This window comes from Columba livia, chromosome 8, assembly GCF_036013475.1.
Source record: "Columba livia isolate bColLiv1 breed racing homer chromosome 8, bColLiv1.pat.W.v2, whole genome shotgun sequence".
Classification (NCBI taxonomy): Eukaryota; Metazoa; Chordata; class Aves; order Columbiformes; family Columbidae; genus Columba; species Columba livia.
This window is the reverse complement of record NC_088609.1, coordinates 14,212,012-14,238,008: the sequence shown is the minus strand read 5'-3', so window position 1 is coordinate 14,238,008 and position 25,997 is coordinate 14,212,012. Positions and strand designations below refer to the sequence as shown.

The 25,997-nt window shown below is 44.4% G+C and overlaps 4 protein-coding genes across 4 annotated transcripts; 2 read left to right on the top strand and 2 right to left on the bottom strand.

Annotated features, from left to right (window-relative positions):
- The first annotated feature begins 237 nt into the window (after window positions 1-237).
- Window positions 238-4,876, top strand: DIO1 (iodothyronine deiodinase 1). The gene is made up of 4 exons (XM_005498878.4): window positions 238-740; window positions 2,282-2,425; window positions 3,598-3,797; window positions 4,261-4,876. The coding sequence occupies exons 1-4, from the start codon at window positions 410-412 to the stop codon at window positions 4,324-4,326; spliced, it is 741 nt and encodes a 246-aa protein (XP_005498935.2). The 5' UTR covers window positions 238-409; the 3' UTR covers window positions 4,327-4,876.
- A 156-nt stretch (window positions 4,877-5,032) lies between these two features.
- IFT25 (intraflagellar transport 25) lies at window positions 5,033-8,022 on the bottom strand. The gene is made up of 5 exons (XM_065072142.1): window positions 7,786-8,022; window positions 7,310-7,416; window positions 6,604-6,672; window positions 5,989-6,032; window positions 5,033-5,497 (listed from the first exon to the last, which is right to left on the bottom strand). Exons 1-5 carry the CDS (start codon window positions 7,881-7,883, stop codon window positions 5,390-5,392), a joined length of 426 nt encoding a protein of 141 aa, XP_064928214.1. The 5' UTR covers window positions 7,884-8,022; the 3' UTR covers window positions 5,033-5,389.
- On the bottom strand, window positions 6,605-24,655 carry LDLRAD1 (low density lipoprotein receptor class A domain containing 1). Its single transcript, XM_005498880.3, has 7 exons — window positions 22,962-24,655; window positions 22,506-22,560; window positions 20,829-20,960; window positions 20,261-20,398; window positions 19,583-19,711; window positions 16,206-18,813; window positions 6,605-6,672 (listed from the first exon to the last, which is right to left on the bottom strand). Exons 1-6 carry the CDS (start codon window positions 22,980-22,982, stop codon window positions 18,668-18,670), a joined length of 621 nt encoding a protein of 206 aa, XP_005498937.1. The 5' UTR covers window positions 22,983-24,655; the 3' UTR covers window positions 6,605-6,672; window positions 16,206-18,667.
- LRRC42 (leucine rich repeat containing 42) lies at window positions 8,233-14,595 on the top strand. Its single transcript, XM_065072119.1, has 8 exons — window positions 8,233-8,366; window positions 9,197-9,675; window positions 11,711-11,842; window positions 12,710-12,828; window positions 13,237-13,325; window positions 13,404-13,517; window positions 13,656-13,740; window positions 14,125-14,595. Exons 2-8 carry the CDS (start codon window positions 9,203-9,205, stop codon window positions 14,379-14,381), a joined length of 1,269 nt encoding a protein of 422 aa, XP_064928191.1. The 5' UTR covers window positions 8,233-8,366; window positions 9,197-9,202; the 3' UTR covers window positions 14,382-14,595.
- Window positions 24,656-25,997: the final 1,342 nt, after the last annotated feature.

Below are 25,997 nucleotides of genomic sequence, written 5' to 3'. Positions count from 1 at the left end.
CAGTTTTGTACGAAGATGTGCAGCCCTGAGCCCTGCGCATGCAGGATCAGACCCTCGGGTACCGCTAACGTAATTCTTACCTTTTAGTCTATGGTTCAGAGAAAATATCCTGATTCAGCTCCTCCCCTTAGTAAAATACACCCCGTATTTGTGAATAAGCCTTGTAGCTGTGCAGTTAGCACTGAAAATCTACGGTCACTGTAATTAACAGCTTTGGTGCGGGTGGAGGCAGCGCAGCTGGCAGGGTCCTCGCTCTCGCAGATGCTGAAGTTCACAGAAAGGTGATGGTGCACGAGACAAGCAGAAATTTGCTCAAACACGTGGACATTTTCCTCCCCCTCGCTCTCTACCTTTGCCCCCGCCGCCGCGCTGCATTCCTGTCAGAAGCGCTCAGACCTCCTCCACCGCAATGTTCAGAGTCAGGGTTTTCCTACAAAAATTCCTGATTCTTCTTCATGTAACTACAAGCACCATCATTGGCAAAATGCTGATGATCCTGTTCCCTAAGGCCATGAAAAGATACATCCTAAAACTGGGCGAAAAGAGCAGAATGAATGAGAATCAAAAGTTTAGCTACGAAAACTGGGGTCCGACTTTTTTCAGCTTCAAGTATCTGCTCTTTGTGCTGAAGGTGAAGTGGAAGAGGCTGGAGGACGAAGCCTACGAAGGACATCCTGCTCCCAACACACCGGTGATGACTCTCAACGGAGAAGCTCGTTACCTCTCCGATTTCATGCAAGGTCAGTAAATCCACCATGCAGCTGGGTTGGGTTTGGCAAGAGGATAAATGAGAAGAGGCTGCTGAGGGCACAGGAACAGGCAGCTGGTGTGAGAGGGCACGACGTGGCAGGCCAGGCTATCAGTGTTCATTTCATGGAAAAACTTCAGGATTTTCAAAAACAAGCTGTATTTATAATCCTGGCTACAACACCCCTTCATGCCACTAAGTTTAGGAATCTCTTGCAAAAGCTGGCTCTGCCTGGAAATACCCCTTCACTGAAAGGCAAGATAATTTATTTTAGGGAGAGAAGACCCAGAATCGGAACGGCGTGCAGTGATTCACAACTGTTGGCTGTCATTCCCTGTATGTACAGAAAGTCCCACACCAGCTCCCTTCGCCAGCCTAAAGCCCAGAAAACACATGGTGGGTTTTTTCCAGATTCATAGTGGCTGGAAATAAAGCAGAAGAAATAGAATTTGCTTTGTACTTTGTCCGCTGCGTCCCACTGAGATCTCTGTAGACCATGGAATTAATCATTAAGCTGCAGTCTCGATCCCCATGGGAAGCATTACATCCTTCTCTAACTCCGCTTTTCTAAGTATATATAGATACATACATATTTATGTAGAAAATAGGATGGAAATTTGGAAAAGAGATACACAGTATCTGAAAGAACATAGCCCCTTTATTAGAGTCTTTAGGATGTGGATCTATGTTAGCAGCAGTTTTTGAAGATAAGCCCAGCCAGAAGGAAGATCTTGAACAAATTTCAGATAATTTAGCATGGCCACAGACATGCTTAAAAATTGTGCAGATTCTCTTTAATTGAGGGCTTGCAAACAGATGCTAACACCTGTGGGCACGTACTGTGTTAATTTGTAAGCAACTGTATAAATACTTTTTGCCAGTGGCTTGTGTAACATCAGTTTAATAAGTAATATATAACAAGTGTTCTGTTTGGACCAGAAATTGCAGAAATACATGGAAAGCATGAAAGCCTGCAACGCACGACTGAAAAGTCTGCAGCTTCTACTCAGCTCAGCTCAAACGAACACCTCTGAAAAAAATCACGTCCAACAGGTTCACCAAACAGTATTAAGACAACTCTGAACCACTGTCCTGGGAAAAAACCTTGCAGATTTTCATGTTTAGTGCTTTTTGAGTTCCTTTGTAATAAGTATCTTCGGGAGGCTGTGAGGTCCAACATGCTATATATCCATTTTAGATCAGCTCCCCATCCCAAAATGTTGGTAACTTGAGAATTTGCTGTTGTGATGAGGACACAAGAAGTGACTGCCTTTACAGGGCTTTCCAGAGGAAAGGGTCCCCCTGGGTTCAGCTCATTGCTGGATCCAGCTCAGGTCAGAGCCAGGCTAGGGGGAAAAAAAAGCATTTTCATGCCTGTTTTGCATAGATGTAGATGTTCTGCTACTGATTTTAATGTCCAAAAAGTTGTGGGTTAAGTGACTTGCCCACTGCTGCCCAGGAAACAGTTCAGTGCATTAATCTGATTCTGTCCTTCTTTCCACTGATTACAAACTGTCTCCTTTTTTTTCCCAGATAACCGACCCTTAATCCTGAATTTTGGAAGTTGCACCTGACCTTCATTTATGTTACAATTTGATGAGTTCAACAAGCTCATCAAAGATTTCAGCCCTATAGCAGATTTCCTTATCATCTACATCGAAGAAGCTCACGCAGTAGGTACAGTACAAACATCACAGTGAGGCCTACCGAAACTTCAGACCTGTGTCATTCCTGTAAGGAAAAGATGTTAAGAAAGGAGGGAGCTGCAAATGGGAAAGAAAACTCCCTCACATCAAAAGGGGCAATACCAAATCTAGACACTGGTTTGTGTCCCTATTAAGCCAAAGATTTTACTCACACAGCTGACTTTACACCAAGGTGCTCCTGCTGAAGACACTCATCTCAGTGAAGTGAAGCACAGAGGTGTATCTTTACTAAACTTCCTCTCAGTGTTAGCACAGCTCCTTTTGGAAAAAAAAAAAAAGGCGTTTCGTAGAACAAAGGTGAAGTGTGTGATGCCAGCATGTTATGTATTTAAAAAAGAAAAAAAAAAGTATAATTAGTAAAAATATTTTTTATCATGTCTCAAGAACAGCCTGCAGACTCTAATTTGAAAAATATAGAAACAAACTGTACCCCCTCTTTTATCTACACTAGACTCTTCAGTAACACAGTGGCACCAATTTTATCCCAGAGTTAAGGTAGTTTTCTAAAATGTAAAATTTACAGTTTTCGAGTTTTCTAACACCACCTCACTGTCAGTAGTTAAGAAACACATAATAATCAAGTCAGTCATCAAAAACTTTTACTACTTTCTCATTGACTAGGAACTGTGTGCAAGTGTGTGTTTGCATATTTCTGAAAAAGGTGTGCCCTGGCTAAAATATGTTTCAGTTCTCAAACTGAGTAGAATCAAACAGAATTGCTGAGGCTGTGCCAAATGAGCAGGTGTCAGCTGACAGTACTCACCATTTTAAAATCTCATCCCCTGTGCCAATAATTTTGTCAAACCTTACTCAAATAGCATCTATCTCCCCCACCTGGTATCTTCCTACTGTTGATTTATGTGGGAAAATTTCAGCTAAAATACATCAAATATTACCAAATCCATGGCAAGGGGAAAATATGGTTTTCCCAAATTAAAGAAAAATCTTGGCTCCATTTATTTGAAAATATGTGGTGTTCTTTAACTCTAAGGGAGCAGCTTTCATTTCATGGTAAGTTTTAGTGTTGGGAATAAATTGCAGTGTTCTTTTAACCCAATTTTGGGATGAGACACACAGTACCATCTACACCCTTAACACCTACTTAAAATGTGCCTTGCTAAATCCCTTTCTCATTTGTTTTAGATGGATGGGCTTTTAAAAACAATATTGTTATTAAAAATCACAGAAGCCTCGAAGACCGAAAAATAGCAGCACAACTTCTTCAGAAAAAAAATCCTTTATGTCCAGTGGTTTTAGACACTATGGAAAACCTTAGCAGCTCAAAATATGCTGCAATGCCAGAACGACTGTATCTACTTCAAGGAGGGAAGGTCATCTATAAGGTAAAAAAAGACCAACTATAATAATGAGCACAATATATTGAGATTTTTAAATTTCGAAGTAATTTGAGAATGCTTTACATTCAACAGTCAGTATTTCATTCTGTTTCAGAGCTAAAAAATTCACAGTTCACTGTAACTGCAAGACAAGCACTGGCAGCAAAACCAGTTTGGGCCCTTATAATGTACATATTTGATGTACACCTCAGTCTTGCTCAAATATTTATCTTTTGGCTCATGAGGAAACCCTAGGTACACATAAGCTGTGAGATCCAGGAACGCTTCCCAGCTCCAGGGTCCGGACCTTGGCCCTGTCCCAGTTACACAGCAGGCGTAACCTGTGCATGCAGCATCTCCCACAGGAGGCCCAAGCACCCCTGCCCGCAGTCCTGGGCAACTGCTGTGCTCTGCATGGCTTCTGCTCTGGGTATTTGAACATGGCTCCATTATTTTATTGCCTTTGCAGGGAGGAGCGGGACCTTGGAATTACCACCCCCAGGAAATACGTGCCATCCTGGAAAAAATGAAATAGAAAAAGAAGAGGACTTCGGAATAAAGACTATCACAATCAAGAAGCTAAATAAATAGGTTTTCATCCGTGTAAGAAGAAAAAAAAAGAATTTAAAAATAACAATAGAGACAACAAGAATAGCGTAATATTAGCATCTAAAACACATCTGTAATGTGGTTCATCATGTGTTTGTCTGGAGGTTTTCAAGTCTCATCACTACAACCTCAACTACTGCTTTGCAGGATCTTACTGCCAGGACTGGATACCAACATTTATGTTTGGGCAAAATAAACTTCAGGAGTGGTGACATTTGCAAAAGTCGACTGGCATGCAAAACAAACCATTTCGCATGACTAAGATTCTCTTGTATACATACAATTTTCCTAAATGTTCCCTTTCACTGACTACAGAAGGTTTCTGAAGAACAGAAGCTCTATCAGCATTTGTTTCTATTAGTATTTGTTATGATGGTCATGGCATAAAGCACAGGCAGCTGTGACCTGATGGTAGAAAATATTTATAGAAACAAGGGACTGACCTGCAATTATTAAAAATCTATCAGACCACTTCATATGGCTTCAGATTATTTCCCTTCCCAGCCCAGTTATTTCTAAGCATTAGTAGACGTTTATAGTCATCCTATCAATCCCGAACAGTTTGAATTGATAAGAAAGTTACCAATTTAAGAACTTCTGAAGGACTTATTTGACAGTAGGACGACCTCCCATTTAAGTATTCCACACTTTTTTTTCTATTTAATTCAGAGTGCAAGGGAAACATTTTACAGGAAATAGAGTTTTAATTCATATATTAAGAAAGCCTGATATAAACATACTAATTTAAATGGACTCAGATATGTTCAAGTGTTCTACAGCAACAGTCTAGGTTATAAAACTAGAAAGCTGTTACTGCAATTAACAAGAGTACTGCATTACATACATTAAACTGGTGAGGAATACATACTACATCCGCACCTTCAAAAACCACTTTAATGCAAGGTTTTAATAATAAATATTCTCTGTGCCAACGATGTCAAAATATAACTTCTTTATAAAAAAATTTGAAGTATAAATTTAAGCTGGCCTTAAGTGTTTTCTGGTGTGCCCTCTGCCATCACCCTGTACACTGACACAAAATGATCAAAGGCAGATTTGATGATGAAACGCAAGTAAGTGGCTTGGAAATCAGGAAGCTGTGGAAGAAAAAAAAAAAGTTATTGCATTCTCTGTAGTGACATAACTATCAAACAACATTTGCAGACGTTTGTTAGACAGAAGGATCTAGATATTTGTATCTGTTTCCAAACTGTGCAAAAATCAAGCTCTTTTAATACATCTACCCAGCCTCAGAGCTTCTTTAGATGACAACAATTCAAAAAAGTCCCATCCCTCTCAAATACTGCAGCCTTAAAGGCAAGAACAGAGAGAAGAAAGATTGCCACGCTTCTGGAAAGAGCTATTTCACATAGTTCAGAGCAGTACACAGGTGCAATTTCATACCATAACCTACAAAGGTGCAGTCAGGATGTGCAATTTCATACCATGATCTACAAATTCCTACATCTAACACCAGCTGAACAGCGATTTTAAGTAAGGACATGTTTTGGTTTTCAGAAGCTTCTCCCCAGTTAGTTTAGACATCCTGTCCCATCAAGCACTACTTATGTACACTGGAAATACTCACTGGAAATTCTTCCATTTGAAGCTGCCCTTCTGTGTGTTGCAAATCTAGAAAATACAGGTTGAAGCAAATAATGAATAATAATATGCAATGCTGTGAAAAGTATTCACTGGACATCAGAGGTCAAGAAACCTTAAGGACCATAAACTTACATCATATATAGAAATTGTTCCTATATTTTTTACAAGGTGATTTAGTGAACAAATACTGTTTGCAACATCCTAGTGGGTACATATATATATCCTATTCATTACACTGTTTTATAAAATGTCACCCAAGAGGCATTAAAAAAATAAAAACAAAAAAAAACAACAACAAAAACCAAACAATCCAGGAATTGTCACTCTATTACACTATTTAAGTCTGGTTTTAATTTTTGGAATATAAAAGTGAGTGCACAAGCAGTGCTTTTAGCCCTTACACAGCATTTTACATCTCCAAACTGCTCCAGAGACCAGCAGAGTTCATAAACTTCATTTAAGTGTGACTATTACATTAATAAATAATATAATAATAATAAAGCCACACTCGACTACTCAACAAATAGACATGGGTTTAACAGAAAAAGATCAATGTTATTCCCACAAAATCCCCACTGCTTCAGGTTCAGACTCTTACCTTTTTCAATGCACTGCTCAAAACCTACAGGGTCTTTAGATACACTTCTTTCAATCCTTAAGGTCCGCACTAAAATAGAGACACATTTAAAATATCAACAAGTTCTGATTCTTTATTGATATTTATTCCATCACTTTTCAGCTACAAAGCACTTCAAAAGCATTAACTAATCCATTCTTATGGGGCAGGACTGTAATACAACCACCATCCTTGTGGTCCAAGTTGAACAAACAATAAATTTTTGTGTCTTTTCTGTAACCCTTGCTAATGGTCAAGCTCCTGTTTCCATGCTCTGACCTTGTAACAGTCCTTTCTGGTTTAGAACTCACATTTTCCTTCACATTATTTTAAAAAGACTAAGACTGTTCTGTCTAAGAAATTATAATCATCAATATTCAAAATAAATAGTTAAATAGTAGTCCTGTCCATTAAACTACAACAGCCATCACTATGCAACAGAAGAGTTAATTATAAGCTCAATGCAAGACGTTGTAAGAACAAAACAAGCGCAGGTAAGGTAGATTTTTCATCTTTTCTGATTCACTAAAAACTTTGGACTTCAAGGACAATTGCTTTGTGGAGTTAAATCTTTATGAATCTGTTAAAAGTGGCTACTCACAGAACACAACACTGAGAGTTTACACACAGGCACAGATACACATTTTAACATAGCACGTATTACCTACTGCAATGCATCAAGTCTTACCCAAGTAACACTGGATTGTGACTTTGCTGATTTTTACACATTTGGGAAAACCAATAATGAATTCTTGTGGGAACATGCCCGTTGTCATCCAGAACGTTTCTGAACTTCTGTGGAGAAAACAGGACAAAACCCCCCACCTGTGGCTTTCCAGCTACAACCAAACCTGCAAAGCCATTTTTTATTTGGGGTATTTTGAGCAAACACCAGTATGAAAATGATAAAGCTCTCTGGAAGTATTAATACCTCCACGTTCAGGCTCTGTACCACAAAAAGGCCCACGAATGGCGGGCGGGGGTCCTTCAAAAAAGAAGTTAAATTACGTCCAGCACGAGCGGGTAAGCAAAACACAGAGCCTGGCGGTGAGAGGCTCTGGTGGCTGCAGCACCGGGCGGGATCTCTGGGGGGATCGCCCGCCCCGGAGGAGCCGCTTCCCGCCCGGACCCGCGTCCCCTCACAGCCCCTCAGCGCCCCCTCACCCGTCCACCATGTTCTCGGCGGGGTGGTGCTCGTCGCTGGAGGTGGCCAGGACCAGGGCAGCCCCCGCCGAGCTCAGGCACCAGTCGGTTGCCCTCATCCCCGATCAGCGGGGAGGGCAAGGCCGGCCCCGCCGCTACCAGGCAACGGCCCACGCCAGCCCTTCCGCCGGCGGGAGCTGCGCGGTGCTTCGCGGGCTCCTGCGGGATCCGTCGCTTCACACTAAGAGCCTCGCAAGTGCGGAGCAGCCATAGCCCCTCGCAGCCGTGGCGCCCCCTTTCCCGGCTCCCCGCCGGTGCCGTGGCCTCCCGGGAGCCTCACGCCCCGGGCCCCGCGCGGAGGGATGGCGGTGCGGCTGCCGCCGCGGAGGTGAGAGGTTTGGGAGCGGTGAGATCGCCCCACACAAGCGCTGAGGTAGGCGGACGGCTTCCCGCCGCACCCACCGCCTTCAGCCCCGCTCCCGGCGTGCCCCGCGCCGCCCGCCCCCGGCGCGGCTCCGCCCGCGAGCGCTCCGGGATGGGAGGCGGGAGCTCCGAGCCGCGGTGCGGCTGACGGCGCGTCGGGGCGGCCCCTCCCGGGGCAGGTAGGTGACGGCCGAGCCAGCGGGGAGCGGGACGAGCGTCGCTCGCCTCCCTGCCCCAAACCTCCCGGCCTGGCGGTGCGGGGACCTTTCTCCTTGCGCCCGTCGGGGCTGCGCCCGGCCCCGGCACACTCACCCCGGGCAGGACCCGATCCCTTCACAGACCCACCCCTGGAAGGGCCTGATCCCCTCGCGCCCCCTCCCCCGGGCAGCCCCCGATCCCTTCAGCACCCCCTTTCCCACTCCGGGCAGGGCCCGATCCCCTCCTGCCCCGCAGGACCTGAGCCCCCCATCCCTCAGGGCAGGAGCTGACACGACCCCATCCCTCGTCAGATCCTGCCATGGGTGGGTTTGCGCCCTCCAGCCCCCCACCACGACCCCCGCTCACAGACCAGAGCCCCCCGGCACCGGCTGGGCTGGGAAAGGGGCACTAGGAGCCTGCCCACTCTCCCGGGGAGGATTCCCCAGCAGGCTGCCCTGCGCTGCTGCAGTCAGCCATTTACCCTCCTCCTCCCGCCACCTGCCCCAGAGCCGGGCCCAGCTGTGGGGTTCACCTCCCGCACAGCGCCGGGACTCGCTCCCGCTGCCCAGGTGCGATGGGCATCCAGTCCCGGCCACTGCCCCCTAGCCGGGGTTCAGTCACCACATGAGTGGTGTTGGCGGTTTGATGGCAGACAGCACACACCCCTGCTCTGTGCAGCCTGGAATTCCTTGCACTGCAGGGTTATTTCACCGTGCTTGGGGCACTGAGAGCTGCCAGGGTCTGGGGGGCTGTGTAGTGTTTTAATCTGTGGTTATTCTTCACCTGTCTATGGTTTGGGTTTTTTTTGCAGAACTGGATGAAGGGAATGTCTTACTGTCTCCACTCAGAAAGCCACTTGGATACTGGGCCAATATACGTGCGTGAAAATGGGAAGCTGCACGTGGTAAATCAGGGTATACAGAACGTCACTCCCAAAACAAGACCTTTTAGGCTTTTTTCCAGAGGATTTTCGGTGGAGCTTTGTATGAACAGGGAGGACAATAGGGCAAGGAGGCAGAGGACTGATCATTTCATCTTCACGTACACTAAGGAGGGGAACCTCCGGTACTCGGCCAAGTCTCTCTTCAGCCTAGCGCTGAGTTACATTTCTGACAATGTTGATCACATTGACTCATTGATTGGTTTCCCTGAGCAGATTGCTGAAAAGCTCTTTTCAGCCGCAGAAGCAAGGCAAAAGTTCACAGAACCAGTAACGGGACTGAGAGCTCTACAGAAGTTTACTGAAGCATATGGCAGTTTGGTGCTATGTTCATTATGCTTGCGAAATAGGTAAGTGTCTTCAGCAACAAACATCGTTGTCTGCTAGTGCTTTTTGCTAGCACATTTGAAGTTTTCCTTAAATGATTTTATTCTGAAAATAATTTAAAAAATAAATCTCTTGGGCTTATGTTTTAATGAAATGACCTGAGCCTTATGTCACTCTTCTTGCTTCCTTTTGCCCCATTCCTTTCCTACAAGTGCAGCTGCTGGTTTCATTCTAAGATACAAAACATAACACAGGTAACAGACTACATCCATGTTAACTAACAGGTGATTTGTGTGAAAAATTTAACCTACAACTATTTTTTAACATTAATAATCAGCACTTGCATAGTATACCCTTGCAAACTGGCCTGGGTTTATTTGCTGTAAGCTTGCTGTCCTATTTAATTTTGAGGGATCAGAAGAAGATTCAGTCTTGTAGGTAAGTTACAAGCTTGGAAGTTGTCCAGGTTTTACACTAGTTTATTGTGGTTCCCATCATACCGAATGTGCTTTAAGGAGGTTCTGATGGGAGTCCAGCACCAGTTTTTCCATCTACTCAATGTCGATGTTGTCTTTCACTAAAAGAGAGTCTTGCCAAGGTTAAAACTGGGTTATGTTTTTAAAGCCTTGTGCCTACTGAAGTCTTCTCCGGTAATATAACCAGTCTATATTCCATCTGTGCACTTGAAAAAGGGGGATGTTTTATCCAATTTAAAATCAAAGTACAGTCACATTCATCTGAAGTGCCGAGGGTGTTTTGAGCACAGTAGGAATCTTTGAGCAGAGGTCAATTATCCTTTGTTTTATCCTTTAAACCCACTCCCTTTTTATCTCTAGTACAGATACTTTTTATGGGCTTAATTCAGAATTGAAGTTATCTCTGGCATCTTCTGCCATTACAGAAATCTGAGTTAAGTATCAAGTCTTTGAAATCCAGGAAGATATTAAGGTATTTTCTGATGAATCTTATTTTCAAAAGAGCCTGCTCTTCTCTTCACGACCTCCCTGAGCTAGTGGTGTCTCTAGAGAGCTGGCTTGTGCTTTGACTACACGTACTGCCTTCGCATAGCTGAACTGCACAGCAAAGCGATTTGGCGGGGTATTTTGATAGGTATACTCGCAGTGGGAGGATATTAAGGTCCCTTTATTTGCCTGGCCAAAGGGGTGTTCCTTGAGGGATCAAATTAGCAAGCGCCCTTCATTTCAGCAGCGAAGATGCTGACCTCGGGGTTTGTCTTGCCATGGGGAATATAAGGTAAATTCAGGAGAGAGTAGGGAATTTGGGGCTTATCTTGCTACAGGGACAATAAAAAGTAAGTGCAGGGAAGATTGGTGAGGTAGTAACTGCAATGTGCTTATTACTGCGTATTCATGCATGCCATTCTTCAGTGGTTTGTTCCTGTCTCTAAACCTCCCACTGAATAGTTCCTGCACAGATGTTTGCATGGCTACAGAGTGAATCAGGTCAGGGAACCAAGACAGCTAAAAAAATAACCCACTGAGGAGCTGCTGTACTCAAAGCTCTAGTTGGAGTCCTGCAGATGTCCTATAGGACTTGCATCTCTAGAGAAGTATTTTATTTATGTATACAAAAAGTAAATTTTTGCCATTTGACAAGCTATCCTCATAAATTTGAAGTGGACTTTAAACCTGGATGGATGTGGGTTTGTCTACGCTCTTTCTAGATACTGAGGATAAATCAACTGAAGTTGATTTATGGTAAACTGGAATGTATATTATGCATTATTCTGAAATAGTACAATAATAATCTGTAAAGAAGTCCCTAGCTGCGATGTTTGCTAGTTTTAAAGTCTTAAGTCTTTGTGCAATATTTTGGATCAAAGCAAAACTATGACATTTGTTCAAGGAGAAGACTGTGAACTCAGATGTGTTGTGTGCAGGCTGCACATAAAACAGTCATTAGGACAGCTGGCTTATTTATTGTAATTTTCTTGTAGGTACTTAAAAGAAACAACTGCATTGTGCTTGTGACACTTGAGCGTAGAGGTGCCTTTTTGTGTGCCTGAACACTGATAGCTTTTCTTTTTTCTCTTTGCAGATACCTGGTTATCTCTGCAAAGCTAGAAGAAATTAAGTCTTTCCGGGAGCTGACGTGTTTGGATCTCTCCTGTTGTAAACTCGGAGATGAACATGAGCTGCTGGAACACCTCACCAAAGAGGCTCTGTCTAGGTACAGATTTCTTGACATGTGGCTAAAAATGACACTTTAGTTTCCTTTCACTAAGTGTTTCAAAGAATCGAATTGTGACTTTGAAGGAAAGTTTCACAGGCAGCAATGCGTAAGTTTGAAGATTTTGGTTGTTCATAAAACTTGTTCTTGAGATAAATAAAATACAGAATTTATTGTGCAGAAAGCACATGATCCAAAGCACATACTGAATCATAAAAGGTCCTACAAATCTGCAAGATGTCTCATGTTTTTAAATCAACCTCTTATGATTTTCATTGGCCAAGTAAAAACTTCATCTTAAGCATTGGAACAGTTTTACACTTTCATTTGACGATAAGATTTTGGTACGTATTGCAAAGTGTTGTCTTTAAGTGCTCTGGAGAATGTTTCAGTGTTACGTTTTTCCCTGAGTTTTGTTCATCTATGTTATAATATTTCATTGTTTACTTAAAATCGTTGCTGTATCTCTTACCAAATTTCCCTCTCCCATTTTGCCAAGCATTTTTCTCTTTTTAGTTCCAAGTGGATTTGAGATTGGCAGCCTTGGTTTAAAGAACTTCAGTGTATAAAGAACCTTATTGTCTTTGTTAGCAAACACTTGTGCTCTAGGATCAGTTTGTCACTGCAGCTCTGGGAATAGCTGGTCAAGTAAGCCCTTAATTCTTGAGCTAGCAGAGGCAATACAAAAATGTTTGTTGGTCCTATGAACCCAGGCATCTTTCTTGCTATTTTTTTACTAATGTTAACAAAGTAAGCTGAAGGGTTGGCAGAGGAAGACCCCAGCCTTCTGACACAGAGGTTTAGGACATTTTGCAAAACTGTCTAAAATAATGACTGTAAACTATGCGTTTGTATGTCTCTTCGCAGCGTAAAACGGCTTCTCCTGAAAGACAACTCTTTATCAGATGCAGGCCTTCGCAGAATGACAGCACCAGTACGAGTATTGAAAAAGGGACTTGAGAATCTTTTGGTATTAGACTTATCTTGTAAGTACTTCATGGTTTAATATTAGAAGCAATTTGTATCCCTTCTAATAGAGAATTTATCTTCCTTAATATTGAAGTAATACAGTTAATTTTATTATTTCCATGATACTCAACCCCAAATTTCACTAGCAACTTTCCAGAAGGCACAGATCATACCTGTAGCCTCAGCCACTTGCTACTTACCATAAATATTTTTGATAGTTTGAGAATTGGTATTGTAAATACTTGTATTTTGCTCATTAGAGGGCAAAAGTCAATTTTGACTCACTTTCAAAACATGAATCATACTACAAAAAAAGGCCCAAACCCCCTTGTTCCAGTACAAGCTTTTGGAACAAATAGTTTCTTGGTATTCTGATAACTTTTTTCCATATCTTGCATTTTCATTAACTTTACTTGATCTTACAGGTAATCCTAAAATCACAGATGTTGGAATCAGATACCTTCTTTCCTTCAAGAAATTGAATTGTTTGGACATTTCTGGGACAGGTCTCAAGGTAAAAAAAGTACCTAAGTTTACTGCATGAGAATAATTGAATGTTCTCCTCCGACTGTTTTATTTCCCTTTTCCCTAGGATGTTAATGCCGTCATTAAGCGGATCCAAACACAGATAGGCCTGGTTCACTCAAAAGTGCCTCTGAAAGAATTTGACCATAGTAACTGCAAAACAGAGGGATGGGCAGAACAGGTATGGGGTTTTAAGTCTTTTATTCTCTAGAAATTGTCCTTACGGAGTATTAAATCACTGAATTGGAGAGAATAAGGGATAGAGTTGTTTCCAGTGATATTTCAAGAAATATATTAACTGCTTCAAATGTTATTTCAGACAATTTTGCAGTGGGAGCAGGCAGTTATAGAGGCCATCAAGCCACAAGACAACTTGAGATCCAGAACAGCAGCTCTGCACTTCTGTACGTAACTGCATAAAGACCACATACTTTGTTTTCTTTTCTAGAAGAAATATATATATATATATATATATATAAAAGTCCAAATAGCATCTCATGTGTGCAGTTTCAGCCATTTGTGTAACTGCATTACACTGTGTTTGAGTTTTTTCATTTGTTAGACTACTGCATAACTCTTAAAAGTAGAGCATGGCAGCACGCTTAGGAGAACATATATTAACTGAGTTTTCTCTTGAAAATTCTGAACTATTTTTCCCTATGCACATTTCAGCAAAGCAGCCAGTATTCCAGGTTGGCTTGGCCAAAACAATTTGCAACACAAGTGTGCATTTTATGGCATAATTCTGTTTTCCCAAAATCTAAACTTGTTTTTTTTTTTCCCTGTAGATGGCAAGACACACAAAATAAAGGAAGTAGTCAAATGCAAGCTGGTGGAGGCAGAAACAAATGCATCTGGAAACTTGCAGTTTTATAAGGAAAAAGTTCAAAATTGCCATTTACCTTTGAAAAAGGAGGTTGCAGGCAGCCACGAATTAAAGAACAATAAAAAAAGACCTTTGGCTGAACAAGAGAGAGAAAGGACTTCCAAACAGAAGCATCTGTGCCTCACTGTGGAGGACTGGGATTTATTAAACACCTACTGAGTCAGAAAGAACTGGGTCCTTTGTTTGTTGTTTTCTTGCTGATGACAGAATTTAAACATATTGAGAGGAAGTAACAAAGGAGACCAGTACTGTCAAATTTGGTTGCTGTGATATGCTTGGGGAGGGACAGAGTCAAGGAGAAGGTTGACGATACCACTGTATATTTTCAATACACAATAATTTTTTCAAATAAAGTTTTTGTTGTCATCCTTAACTAATTCTTCTGACAATAGATAGAATTCACAAAAATAGCAGGTGCTATCCCTCCTCCTCTCTTGCCTCTTGAGAGGCAGAAAGACAAATCACTGCAGCTCATCTGAAATTAAGCTGCACTGTGCTTGTCAAATGCCCTGGGACGTGAATCGTGCTGGCAGAACATAAACCTCAGGCTGGGAGCACCAGGCTGGGCTGACAGAGCTCTGACAACAGGAGGAAGCGAAAAGGAGAAGCACAAGCCTCAGGGGAGGAAGGCAGAGAGACAGTAACCCTTTGCTAACAGGGATTGCAGAAAGCTAAACTAGAACACAAGTCCCTCATCTCTCATTTTAGCCCAGGAAATAAAAGCTGAAGCTGGGTTACTGTAGGGATTAGACTGCAGCTGTAATATATTCTCCCTTATAAGCAAATTCACTGCATTTGAGAGCATTCTGGGGTTTTAAACCCATTCTCAGCATCTGTGTATGCTTGGGTACTTCCCCATCTAAAACCAGGGAATTTTTTAATTGAAATATGAATTATACATATTTGCTGTAAAAAAAACCTTTGACACTCAGACTCTTGCGTTGGTCTGTCCGAAGCCAGGAGCACAGCTGAAATGCTGCAGGTCTGTTAATCATTGAATTCCTGCCCTGAGTGTTTCTATTACATCAAAATTGACCCACAGTGCCCGTGAGTTGGGCCGTGTGACCATCAGTGTGCTCTCACGCCTAAGACCAAGAATTTATTCCAGGTATCCTCTAAATAAGCACTAGTAGAAGAAATCTGCCTTTTGCACTGTTGCTTACCGTAATTCAGTGACAAGAAAAGCATCACATCCTTGGGAATCATGAAGAGGCCAAGAAAAGGAACTTCACCTCAAAAATGCATACAGAGCTAAACCCCTTTCTCTCTTTGTTCTTTTATTGCTGATTTTGTTCCCCCCCCAAAAAGGACTGCAGACCAAAGCAAGCATACTTGGATTCAAGCCCTACATTTTTTCCCAGAAAATCAAGGCTATTAATAGCTTCCACTGACAACTACATCAGGCCTCTGCAGAGACAAATAACGGCACAAAGAGTAACTGAGCAAAACAGCGTCTCAACAGGGAGGAAGTAAACTGCGACACTCAAGTATAATCCTCCTCCTGCCACTGGTTCAACGGCCACCAGGGATTTCTTTCACTAGCCCTTCCACCACCGTGGAGATCTGCTAATCTGACTGTGGAGACACACGCGTCCCAGAGGATCATATACTCCATTTCACATCAGTAAAGCAGCTGGGAGCTGATGCCTTGAGCTGGAAAATAGGCACATCTTGATTTGACATCAACAATCTGCCCAGGTCACAGGCTTGTTAGTAAAATGATACAGTACAGCTTTCCTCTCCAGAAGAGGTGTTTTAGAGTACTGTTTTTCTTACACTCTCCATCTCTGGTACAATTACCCCTTTTCTTAGGTTTCTTGCTGACCAGCAGACTTTTAAACTGTGTAAGTTTTTCCCTAGGAAGACTTAAGACACATCACTATGTCCTCAACCCACTAATCTCTGTTTATTGCTCTCTGTAAGGCACACAGCCTCTGCTGACCAGGAACAAAGCAGTAAGAAAGAAAATTACAGGAGACTCACCCTGACGTGCCTGCCACGTCCTGGTTGTTTCCAGGCTGGCTTCTGGGTCTTGCTGCCTGTGGACTGCTGCTTCGCATGTCTCTCTTGGTTAGTCTCTTCACAGGTGTAAATCCAGAGCAGGAGGAGTCTCCAGTTCCCCTCTCCTAACCCAGGGCCATTAACCAGAGCTCTGGCCTCCCAGGAGCTCTGGCTGGGAACTGATACAGGGACATCAGCTGGAGAGCAACCCTGGGGCTCTGCCCTGCAGGTACTGGATGGGCCAGCTCCTCCAGTGCAGAGATCACACTCCTAACCCCATTTCTTTGTGGTTCAGCTCAACTACAAAGCCGAGAGATGGAACAAAGGGAGAGGAAGACTGCATTTGCTTTCCCCTTTGCAGCCAGGAACACCTTCCATGCACCCTGAGCCTGCCTCTGTTTCCTCATCCGCCTTCCTTTGACTGCTGCCCCACAGAATCATGCAGCAGCCATAGCCCACCTGCCCCCTCCCAACGCAGAGAGCTTGTTGCACATCCTTTTCAAAGCCAAGGAACAGGCAAGCAATCCCTGACTAAACCCAATCTGCATTGGAAAGGAGCTCTTCTTCCCCAGGAAGGAGAGGCTGACCCGGTAGCGCTGCCTCTTAACCATCCTTCCTTGAGCTCATCTTAAGAAATGCTGCAAGACTTCCTTGCTGGTTGCCCCAGAACATACTTTGAGGAACAACAGCAACCACAATAAGGTTTTCATTTACCAACTCCAGCTCAGCCTTGTTGAAGCATTAGATGTCTGTGACTCTCCAGTAAAAATGTGCATCTCGATTTCAGGTTTTGATTGAGGCTAGAAGCTTGCAAGTGAGAAATGTTTACCTAGAAAACTCCTAACCTCTCTTCTGAGCTGCAGCACTGAATGCACTGCTGTAATGTTTTACAGACACAGAGATACGAGCCATCCATCCTAGCCAGGCATGGAGAGGGACAGGTTATTAAATGTGGTTTCCTGTAGTACTGGTTCCATTATGCAGAGTTTTGCCACCTCATTCCAGGTGAAGTATGAGTCAGAATACTGTAAAGCTATTTTAAAAAGATCTCACGGATCTACAGCTGTATCCCAGCTACAAATTAGGAGAAACATTCACTGTTGATACAAGTCATGGTGACAGGCAGAGTTGCAGATCACAGGACAGAGAGGAAATGAGTGAACAGGGTTTTATTTTTAATGATCTATGACCTGGGATGGTGTTGGGAAGAGGGTCGCCTGATGTTTATTTTGGTCTTAGAAAAGTAAATGCACACCCTGTAAATGCGGCTTTTTCTCAGATGTGTTAGACACATATGAGATTTTTCAAAGGAGCATAGAAAAACTGCATCTTTCTTAAACTTCAGTGGCATGTCTGTATCTGTATCCTGAGGACTGCTTTGAAGGTTTGGCTGCCTGATCCTGCTTTGCTGTCAGAGGAGTGAAACGAGCAGTGAACAGACCCTCTGTCATCCCATGTCGCCCTGGGAGTGGCACTTGCTTTTCTGTTGCTCCCTGCTCTGAGGCTGCAACTTATTTTTCTCCTTTCTTTGCCAACTTCAGTGCAAATACATCCCAGCCTCACGGCTGTTCTCAACCTGCTAAGGTGCTGCTCCAGAACTGCACAGCCCTGAGAGAAGCACATTTTATACACACGCCAGTTCCCTGCCCTGGCACACAGGGACATCTATGTGGTCACAGGGACACAGTAATTTGTCCCCACAAACACTCACTTCAGACTTCCTTGCCATTACACTCTCTGTGTTGGCCTTCATGATTTGAGAAGAGTGTAGGAAGTGGCCCATGCAGCAGCTCCCCATTGTGTCACCTGCAGCACAGCGTTCCCAAGGAAGTGTCCTGGGAGCATCAGCACAGAACTTTCAAAACTGCTGCTGAAACGTCCACAGATGTGCTTTGAACACAAACACAGGCTTCTCCTGCCTGTGAGGATCAGGAGTGTGAGGACACGTCAGAGAGAAATGCTAACCCAAGGGCTACAAAGGCTCACCTCACTCAGCTCCTGGTCTTTAGGGTAGTCCTCAATGTACCTTCATCTGGCTGCCTGAAAAGGCACCAGCATGTCCATACAGCAGAAATCCCTTGCCAAGGGTTTGGAAGACATGGTGTCTGTATTGGCACCAGCTGGAAACAGTCTCCAGCAGCGTGCACACAACCCATCGAGTCAATGCTGCAAGAGAGTGCTCTGCCTACGTAGAAAGGACTCACCCTTGCATGACAGGAGAACCCTTAAAGGTGTCCCACAGCCAGTGTCCAGCCTTCAGCATGGGCTGCCATATGCACTTCATCCCTGTTCGGTGTCACTGTGTGCTGGTCAGTGTGCTGCTGCTGAGGATTTGCTTGGGTTGGAGCTCCCCAAGCGGGTGGCAGAGCAGGAAGACATCAGGGCTTAAAGGTGACAAAGCAGGAAGTATCCTGTGGTCTCCAATGCTGCTGAGTGCCAAGACTTCATGGTCTGCAGACATACTCATCGGACCAGCTGAGGCAATGCTGGACGCCATCCCTGCACAGCCTCCTGGGGACGCAGGAACAGTACTGGTAGAGCACGGGGCTGCAGCTCCACCACTCCGGCCCACATGGGGGGCAGGCAGCCACTGCAAGGGATGGAAAGCATGGAAGAGAAATGGTTCTGCTGCCCTGACCCCGTTCCCTCCTCTCTTAAACAGGTAGCTACCCTTTTGTCCCTGGCAGCTACTGAAAAGCCACTGGTGATGACCCTGAGTCTCAGAACCCATCAAAGAGGACACTCCCTTGATGCTGCTTGTGGGAGACAGCCATGGAGCATGACATTGCAACAGCCTTTGTGGCAGACATGCCATCCTGGGAGGAACAACTAGCTGTATTTCTTTTTTTTAGCAAGCTGCTCTAGAGAAAGTTGCTGATACAGGCAGGTCTTGCCCGAGGTTCAGAACCACAGGGGTGACTTAGCAAAGCTGCTGCTCATTTTAGTGAGAGAAGGATCTAGATGCCTTTGAAGCTTCTGAGGCACACATACCGTCTCCTGGCCAGCCACCAGAGGCCAGTTTGAATGATTGCTGCTGCCTGCAGCTACACATTCCAACAAAACTGCTCCACACTAAGCAAAGCTGCAGAGGAGGAACAACTTTTGGGGCTGGGAGAAAAGCATGGAGCCTTTCCTCCCACATTTGCCATCAGGTTGTGACACAGAACCGCTGGCAGCTGGTGGAAGGGAGCCCACACAGTTCATACTCATGTCCTATCCCATCTATTTTGTGTTTTCGCGGTGGATGCCAGTCTACCGGCATTTCCAGCAGCACCAGTGAACCCCACACCTGTGCAGCCTATTTAAATCCATCAGCAGAAAAGACATTTTGCCCAGAAGTAGCCCAAAGAGAGACTTACTGCTCCCCATCTCGTCCGAGCAGTCTCCGCAGTCGTTCATCCCATCACACCTCCGATCAGCATAGAGCCAGTATGTGGGGTTACTGCAGCGGAAAACCAGGTATCCCGGGAGGCTGCGGGGCACGTCACCTGCAAGGGTGGACACACGGGACATGCTCACCTCCACCAGGCACAGACACACCGGTCAAAATGGGGATGGCAGCTACCAAAGGCTGCTGTCACGGGGAGTCAGTCAGTCTGTCATTCCCCACATGGTATCGGCACAAAACACAGTGCAGGTGGGGAAGCTGCAGTTGGAGAGGAACAGGGAAGTTCGTGGCTAAGCCAGGAGCAGAGTCTGGGTGCCCTGGGCTTCTGCTTTAAGGAGTTTTTTCCAGGGTAGCTGGACAAAAAATCAGCTCCATAGGCATGCAGGTTAAAAAATGGAGGAATATAGCATTGTGGTTTAAAAAAATAAACCGAGGAAAGTCAGAGGAGCTTGGGGTCTTTGATTCCTGGCACTCCCACTGGGTTTTGGGCAGCACTGTCTCTCTGCATCTGCCCTGCAAAACATCTACCAGGTTCATCTGCTCTTGTATGTGTCCAGAAGTGTGAAGCAGGATTAGAGGGACACTGGCTGCTCAGTCTCACAGCAGGAAGACCAGCATGGAGAGGCCAGTGACAAAAAAAACCACTCACCACAGAGCTCCTCCTGCTCATCCTCTCCATTCCTGCAGTTGCTGACCCCATTGCAGACCTGACTGGCTGGGACGCAGGTCACTCTGTCATCACACAAGAAGCCTGTCCTGTTGTTGGAGGCTGCACAGAAGTGGTTCACTGAAGGGAAAGCAAGAAATACTTTATTTTCCAACATTTTCATGGTATGAAGAACATACCAAAGGGAAGAAAAGGGGATTTCTGAAATGCATTTGTTACTCTGGAATAACCAGGGGCCAGAATTAATCTCTGGTGGGTTCATGGCAGAGTCTGGAGACTGCATCAGCAGTCTGAATCATCATCACACCACCCAGAGTTACCACAGCCCTGTGGAGCAGGACTCTGGAGCTGAGGAACAGCTCATGGTGACTTGGGTTGTCCAAAACTGGTCCAGCCCCACATCACTTTGCTAGTTCCCTTCCTTCTCCCTGGTCTGCACTGGGAAGCGCCGCTTCATGCACAGTGATGGACATGAAAGCTCTTCTCATGCAACATCATTTTCTATCACTCTTATTTAAAAAAAAAGGAAAAAAATCCTTGGGAGACAAACCTGGTGCACGTGGCAGGAGTCCCAGTGCCACTGCCAAGCCCACGGCAGCCAGGAGGACGAGCAGTGCCACAGCAGAGATGCAGACATGTCTCCGTGTGCAGCCCCCACGGGCGCTGCATGGCCAGCAGCAGCCTATTGGGAGGGTAGAGCCAGAGGTGAGGGGCTGGGCAAGGGTCCGGCAGGATCGGGGTGTTTCGGAGGGAAACGGGACAGAGCCGTGAGGGTGATGGTTTGGGGAGCTCTGTGTGTGGGGCTGGCAGGGGGTTACTGGGGCTTGGGGCTTGATAGTTGAGTTTTAATAGCCAAATTCTCATGTTAAACAACTCCCTGTAAGGAATTTTTCTGCTTGCGGTGTGGAAGAGCCTGTGCTGCCATTATGGAGCACCAGGACCGAATGTCACAAACACACTTCTCTGACGGAGCTCACCGAACACACTGGGGTGGAGAAGTTGGAGAAGCTCCTGGCAAGAGCAATCAAAACACAAGGCAGGTCACTGGAAGGCTGGCAAAGGTGCCCTCCCAGAGCCTACTGCAAAACTCCTCAAGAGATAAAAATTTCACTTTACAGCATTTTGGGCTTTCTGCCCCAACCAGGACTCTAACACTTCCACAGAACAAGGCTGAATTATCAGCTCAAAACAGTGAGAACTGGCTGAAGAGCAGCCCTTTTCCTCCCCAAAGACATTTCCAGGGTACAAAGGGCAGCAACCTTCCAGGGAGTCCAGCTTTCAGAAAGTCATGTATGTAAACCAAACCAAATCCAGAAGCTAAATGTCAAGCCCACAGTCACCGCAGCACAAGAGCAGCCTGTGTAACAGCAATACCGATCCACTGCCCTCATCTCAGCGACCTGCAGCACCAGTGCTTTGTCTCTAAACCAACGTTGTATTTTCTTGCATTCTTTTGTATTTTCAGACTAATAGAAAAAAAAATATTAACATGGTCATCTGAGAAACACATAACCGGTCACTTAACACAACCCTGCCTGTATAACTGGATTTTGGTATTTCTGAACTTAAAGAGGTTTAATCAAAATTCAGAATTTGTCTTAGCTGTGTTCCCTATTTACTTAGTTATTGCGTTGTACAAACACCAAGTAAAGAAACAACAGCAAAGGGATCTGGGTTACAGTTACCACCCCTCTGTCACGCCCGAGAGGGAATCAAACACAGAACATTTCAGCTTGAAAGAAAAGTGGTGAATTACAGCATGTCTGTGTCTACAAGACAACACGTTTGACCAGAAAGCACAACAGTTGCAAACAGATACGCGTATAAAATGATGGCAGTGATGAAATGTTGCTGCAACCCGATCTACAGGTTTGCTATTGATTCTGTTTGATCTTGCCTTCTCCTTCTTAAAATGGTCAAATTTGCTGAAGTTTGGCTATCAGGAATGTATAGAAAGCTGATGGAAAGCTCATTAGGAACCTCTTCTGTGACAGACAAAGACTGCTTATCATGCTGCTGTACCATAAGACTGCCAACTCCAGGACAATAAAGAACAGCTTAAGTTTATTAGTTTTATAGTCTGGACATTTCACTACACAGAAGGAGGGAAAAAAAACCCAAGTCTCAACAGACCATAAATACTACTTGTATTTTACATTACATAGATCATTTCAGTTGATGTATACTTTAATAATAACAATGTTAAGCTCTACATTTTATTTGTTACCTCTTTCTTCAGAGAAGGACTTTGTTGAATCAAAAGTAGCTACATCACCATTTCTCTAGAAGGAAATGAATAAAAGACTGATTACAGAAGCAGCATGCAGTAACCATGCAGTTAGGCCTTTCTGGTTCTCATACCATCTTACCCAGGAATATATAATGAATGGCATTACTTTCCATACAAGCAAAAATTGCTTCAGTGGAAAAGTGGCCCAGATTTAATTCACAGAGCGGTCAATTAGATCAACTTTTAAATCTTAGTTACACATTTGTAAAACAAACACTAATGCAAGTTCAACACTTGATATCAGTACTTTCCTTCTGTATCAAATTAGGTTAAGAAGAAACAACTCCAAATCTTACAGAAACCAGAGATAAAGAGCTCAAACAACACTAGCAAGAACACGTGTACTTTAGGAAGCAGCTGCACATAAGATTTTTCCGAAGAGAAGGGCTGTACCTGGGGGCGAATTTTGTTCATCCTTCCCAGAGCGACAGCCCTTGCAGCAGCTCAGAGGACCGCAGGGAGTTTTCTGCACCTGCACATGAAGTGATGTTACCAGGATACAAACCCCAACAGAGGCAGGAGAGCGGGGAGCGTGCTGCTGCCCCGGCACGGGAGCAGGAGACGATGGGGAAGGCAGCGCCGAGCCCATGCTCCAGCTCTGGTTGGAAGCGGCGTTTCTGGTTTGCTTAGAATCATAGAATCATTTCAGTTGGAAGAGACCCTCAGGATCATCAACTCCAGCTGTAACCTAGTCTAAATCTAGCACTAAACCATGTCCCTAAGAACCTCGTTAAACACCTTTTGAACACCTCCAGGGATGGTGACTCCACCACTTTCCTGGGCAGCCTGTTCCAGCTTCTGATTCCTCCTAGCACAATCTTGGTTTCACAACAGGGCATTAGGCAAATCCTAAAGCAAGCAGAGATTTTGGATGCTGAGAACCCTGTTGCCACTCCTGACACTGGTTCAGAAAATAAACACTCACCTGCAGCTGATGTTGGTTGCGTTTACCTTGGTCCTGGTCAGGGAGAACCCGGCTTTGTGAGGAAAGCTTGAGGGAAGAGAGCCTCATCATCTCCCCACACAACCCCTTTCTCCCCACCTCCTTCCCACAACAGGGCTGACAATGCAGCAGCATCAGCCCTATTTATGCTGACCTTGTAGCAGCATCCACCCAGACTCCTGCGAGATGATCAGATGCCAGCAGAGCTGTGCAGGATACAACCGTTTGGAACAGCTTCCCTGCCTGGACAAGGAGCACAGGCAGAGCAGATCCTCCTGGTTCCTCTCTTCTACCTGCATACTTGAACTTCCAGACCTGCAGTAAGTCTCAGCAGCTCAGCCTGTAGCTAACACAAACTTACAAACAGGTTGCAGCCTTCTAAACTGTCTGCAGGCTTCAGCACGGCACGCAGAGTGTTTTACAGCTTCAAGGATAAAACAGCAGGAGCAGGCTGCTTTGCCACGGGGTAGGGGGACAAGAAGCACTGGAATAAAGTGCTTGAGGAGCACAAATTCCTCTTCTTGCTTTCAGGAAGGTCCATAAGACTCAAGCAACTGCATCCCACAGATGAGGATTCCTCTCCAAGCACCAGCAAAATCAGCTTACCAGGGCTTCAGAGACCTTGGCAGCTCCATTGCTTCTAAGTTTGCTCTGAGACAGTTGCCTTAAGTGAATTGATTCAAAGCACCAAACAACACCTGACATGGAGGAACAGTTAAGGCCCTTTCCCTCTCCATCCCCCTCCCCCCTGCTTTCTGAAGTAAAAGAAATAAAGTTTTAGAGAAACTAAATGGAACACAAATGAAGATATCTGATGTGATGGGAGACTGGTTAATTCTAGAACCTGAAAAAAGCTTCATGTCTCCCCAAAAGCACCACGGTTATTTCTGCCAGCAGTGACTTGCACACTTGAGAGGGTTGCCTCATTTGTGTTAAGATGATTCTATTTAAAATCAGATACAAGTTCAATTGAATACATGCCTAAAGAGAATACAAAATGCTTTCCTCCTGCAGTTTCAATAATTTAAGGCCCTTCATTTAAATGGTGGTCTTGGGCTGAGATCAAACCCAAATTGCAGCTTCTGAGAAGGAAGATACCAGGAAGTCAAACATTGAAAAAGAAAAAACAAACACAACATTCTGTAAAGTCAAACACCAAGATTCCATTTAAAACTAGAAATCTTGAGAAACAGTTCAATTGTGTAGCCTAGCCAATCTCTCATTTGACTGAGGGAAGATCCTTTGACAAGAGCTTACAAGTACAACACTGAGCAAATTCTTCATCCTCCGGCTCACTCTGGGAACAGCAGCGCCAAGTGACAGATTGCCAGCGGCAGTGTCCTGTGACCTAACCACACATGGTCAAATCACTGGCTTCACTGCGTAATTATTTACCTCAAACGTCATTAAACAGCGAACAAAAAAACCAAACCATGTAAAACTTCTATTGAGTTTTCTCCCTTTGTTGTAGACAGATAAAACACCAAATGAAAGCAGAAGTGGTTTAACTCAAACCAAGGAATGTGAGCAACAAAGTCAAATGTTTTGGAAGAGAAAGTTTTGTGAAATCATCACCATGACAGAGGCTGTGCTGTATACACCTCAAACCAGCAAAGCACCACGTTTTCATGAAGCTGTAACACTCTGCAATTACATGCAATAGTACAGGAAAACATTTTAACAGACTTGAAAACATTTAAATAGTTGGAAAAACTGTGATTTCTAAAATCACTTCTGAAAAGGCAACCCCAAACAACACAGTGCTAAGGCGACAGGCAATAATCACTGAAGTATAGTTTGTACTTAAAAATAAATGTAAATATCTGTTGCACGCATCACATTTGATACCTCCTGAAGCCGAACACTGGCATCCTGCACTGAAACGGGACTGTACATCGAGATATTGAGGTTTGCTCTATATGAGCAGGAACACACATCTCAATGGAATCACTACTGCAGAGGGATTTCCCGCCTGATTGCACACGTGAACCCTGTTCTGAAAACATCATACCATCGATTTTCACAGTAAGTCACGCCTGAGGCCTTTGCAATAATGCCACTGACACACAAAGGTACCTGCCAGTGGCTGCTGGCTCTCAAATTTCTGGGCAACCATGTTGTCCCACTGAAGAATTTTGCATGAAGAGGTACCACTAATTTAAGTCTTCAACTTGCAATTCCTGCATGTTGATGCAAGTCTGCTTAAACATCTCTTAGTGGCCTTAACCTCATTGACAGAAAACCTGCTTGAGTGCATCGACACTGAGCTTTTCAGCAGCAAGTATGGACCACTTAATGCATATTCTTGTTTAATGACCCCTGTGCAGCTCCATCATCTGTAGTTACACAACCACCAGTGTTACAGCCAAGTTAGGAACAACTATCGAACCAGTTTTAACAGTGAAGGAACACATACTGTATCCTCCAGCACCGCTACAGTTCTCACCAGAATTCAAAACCTGAAGAGGTGTTGTTTGGTTCTGTCT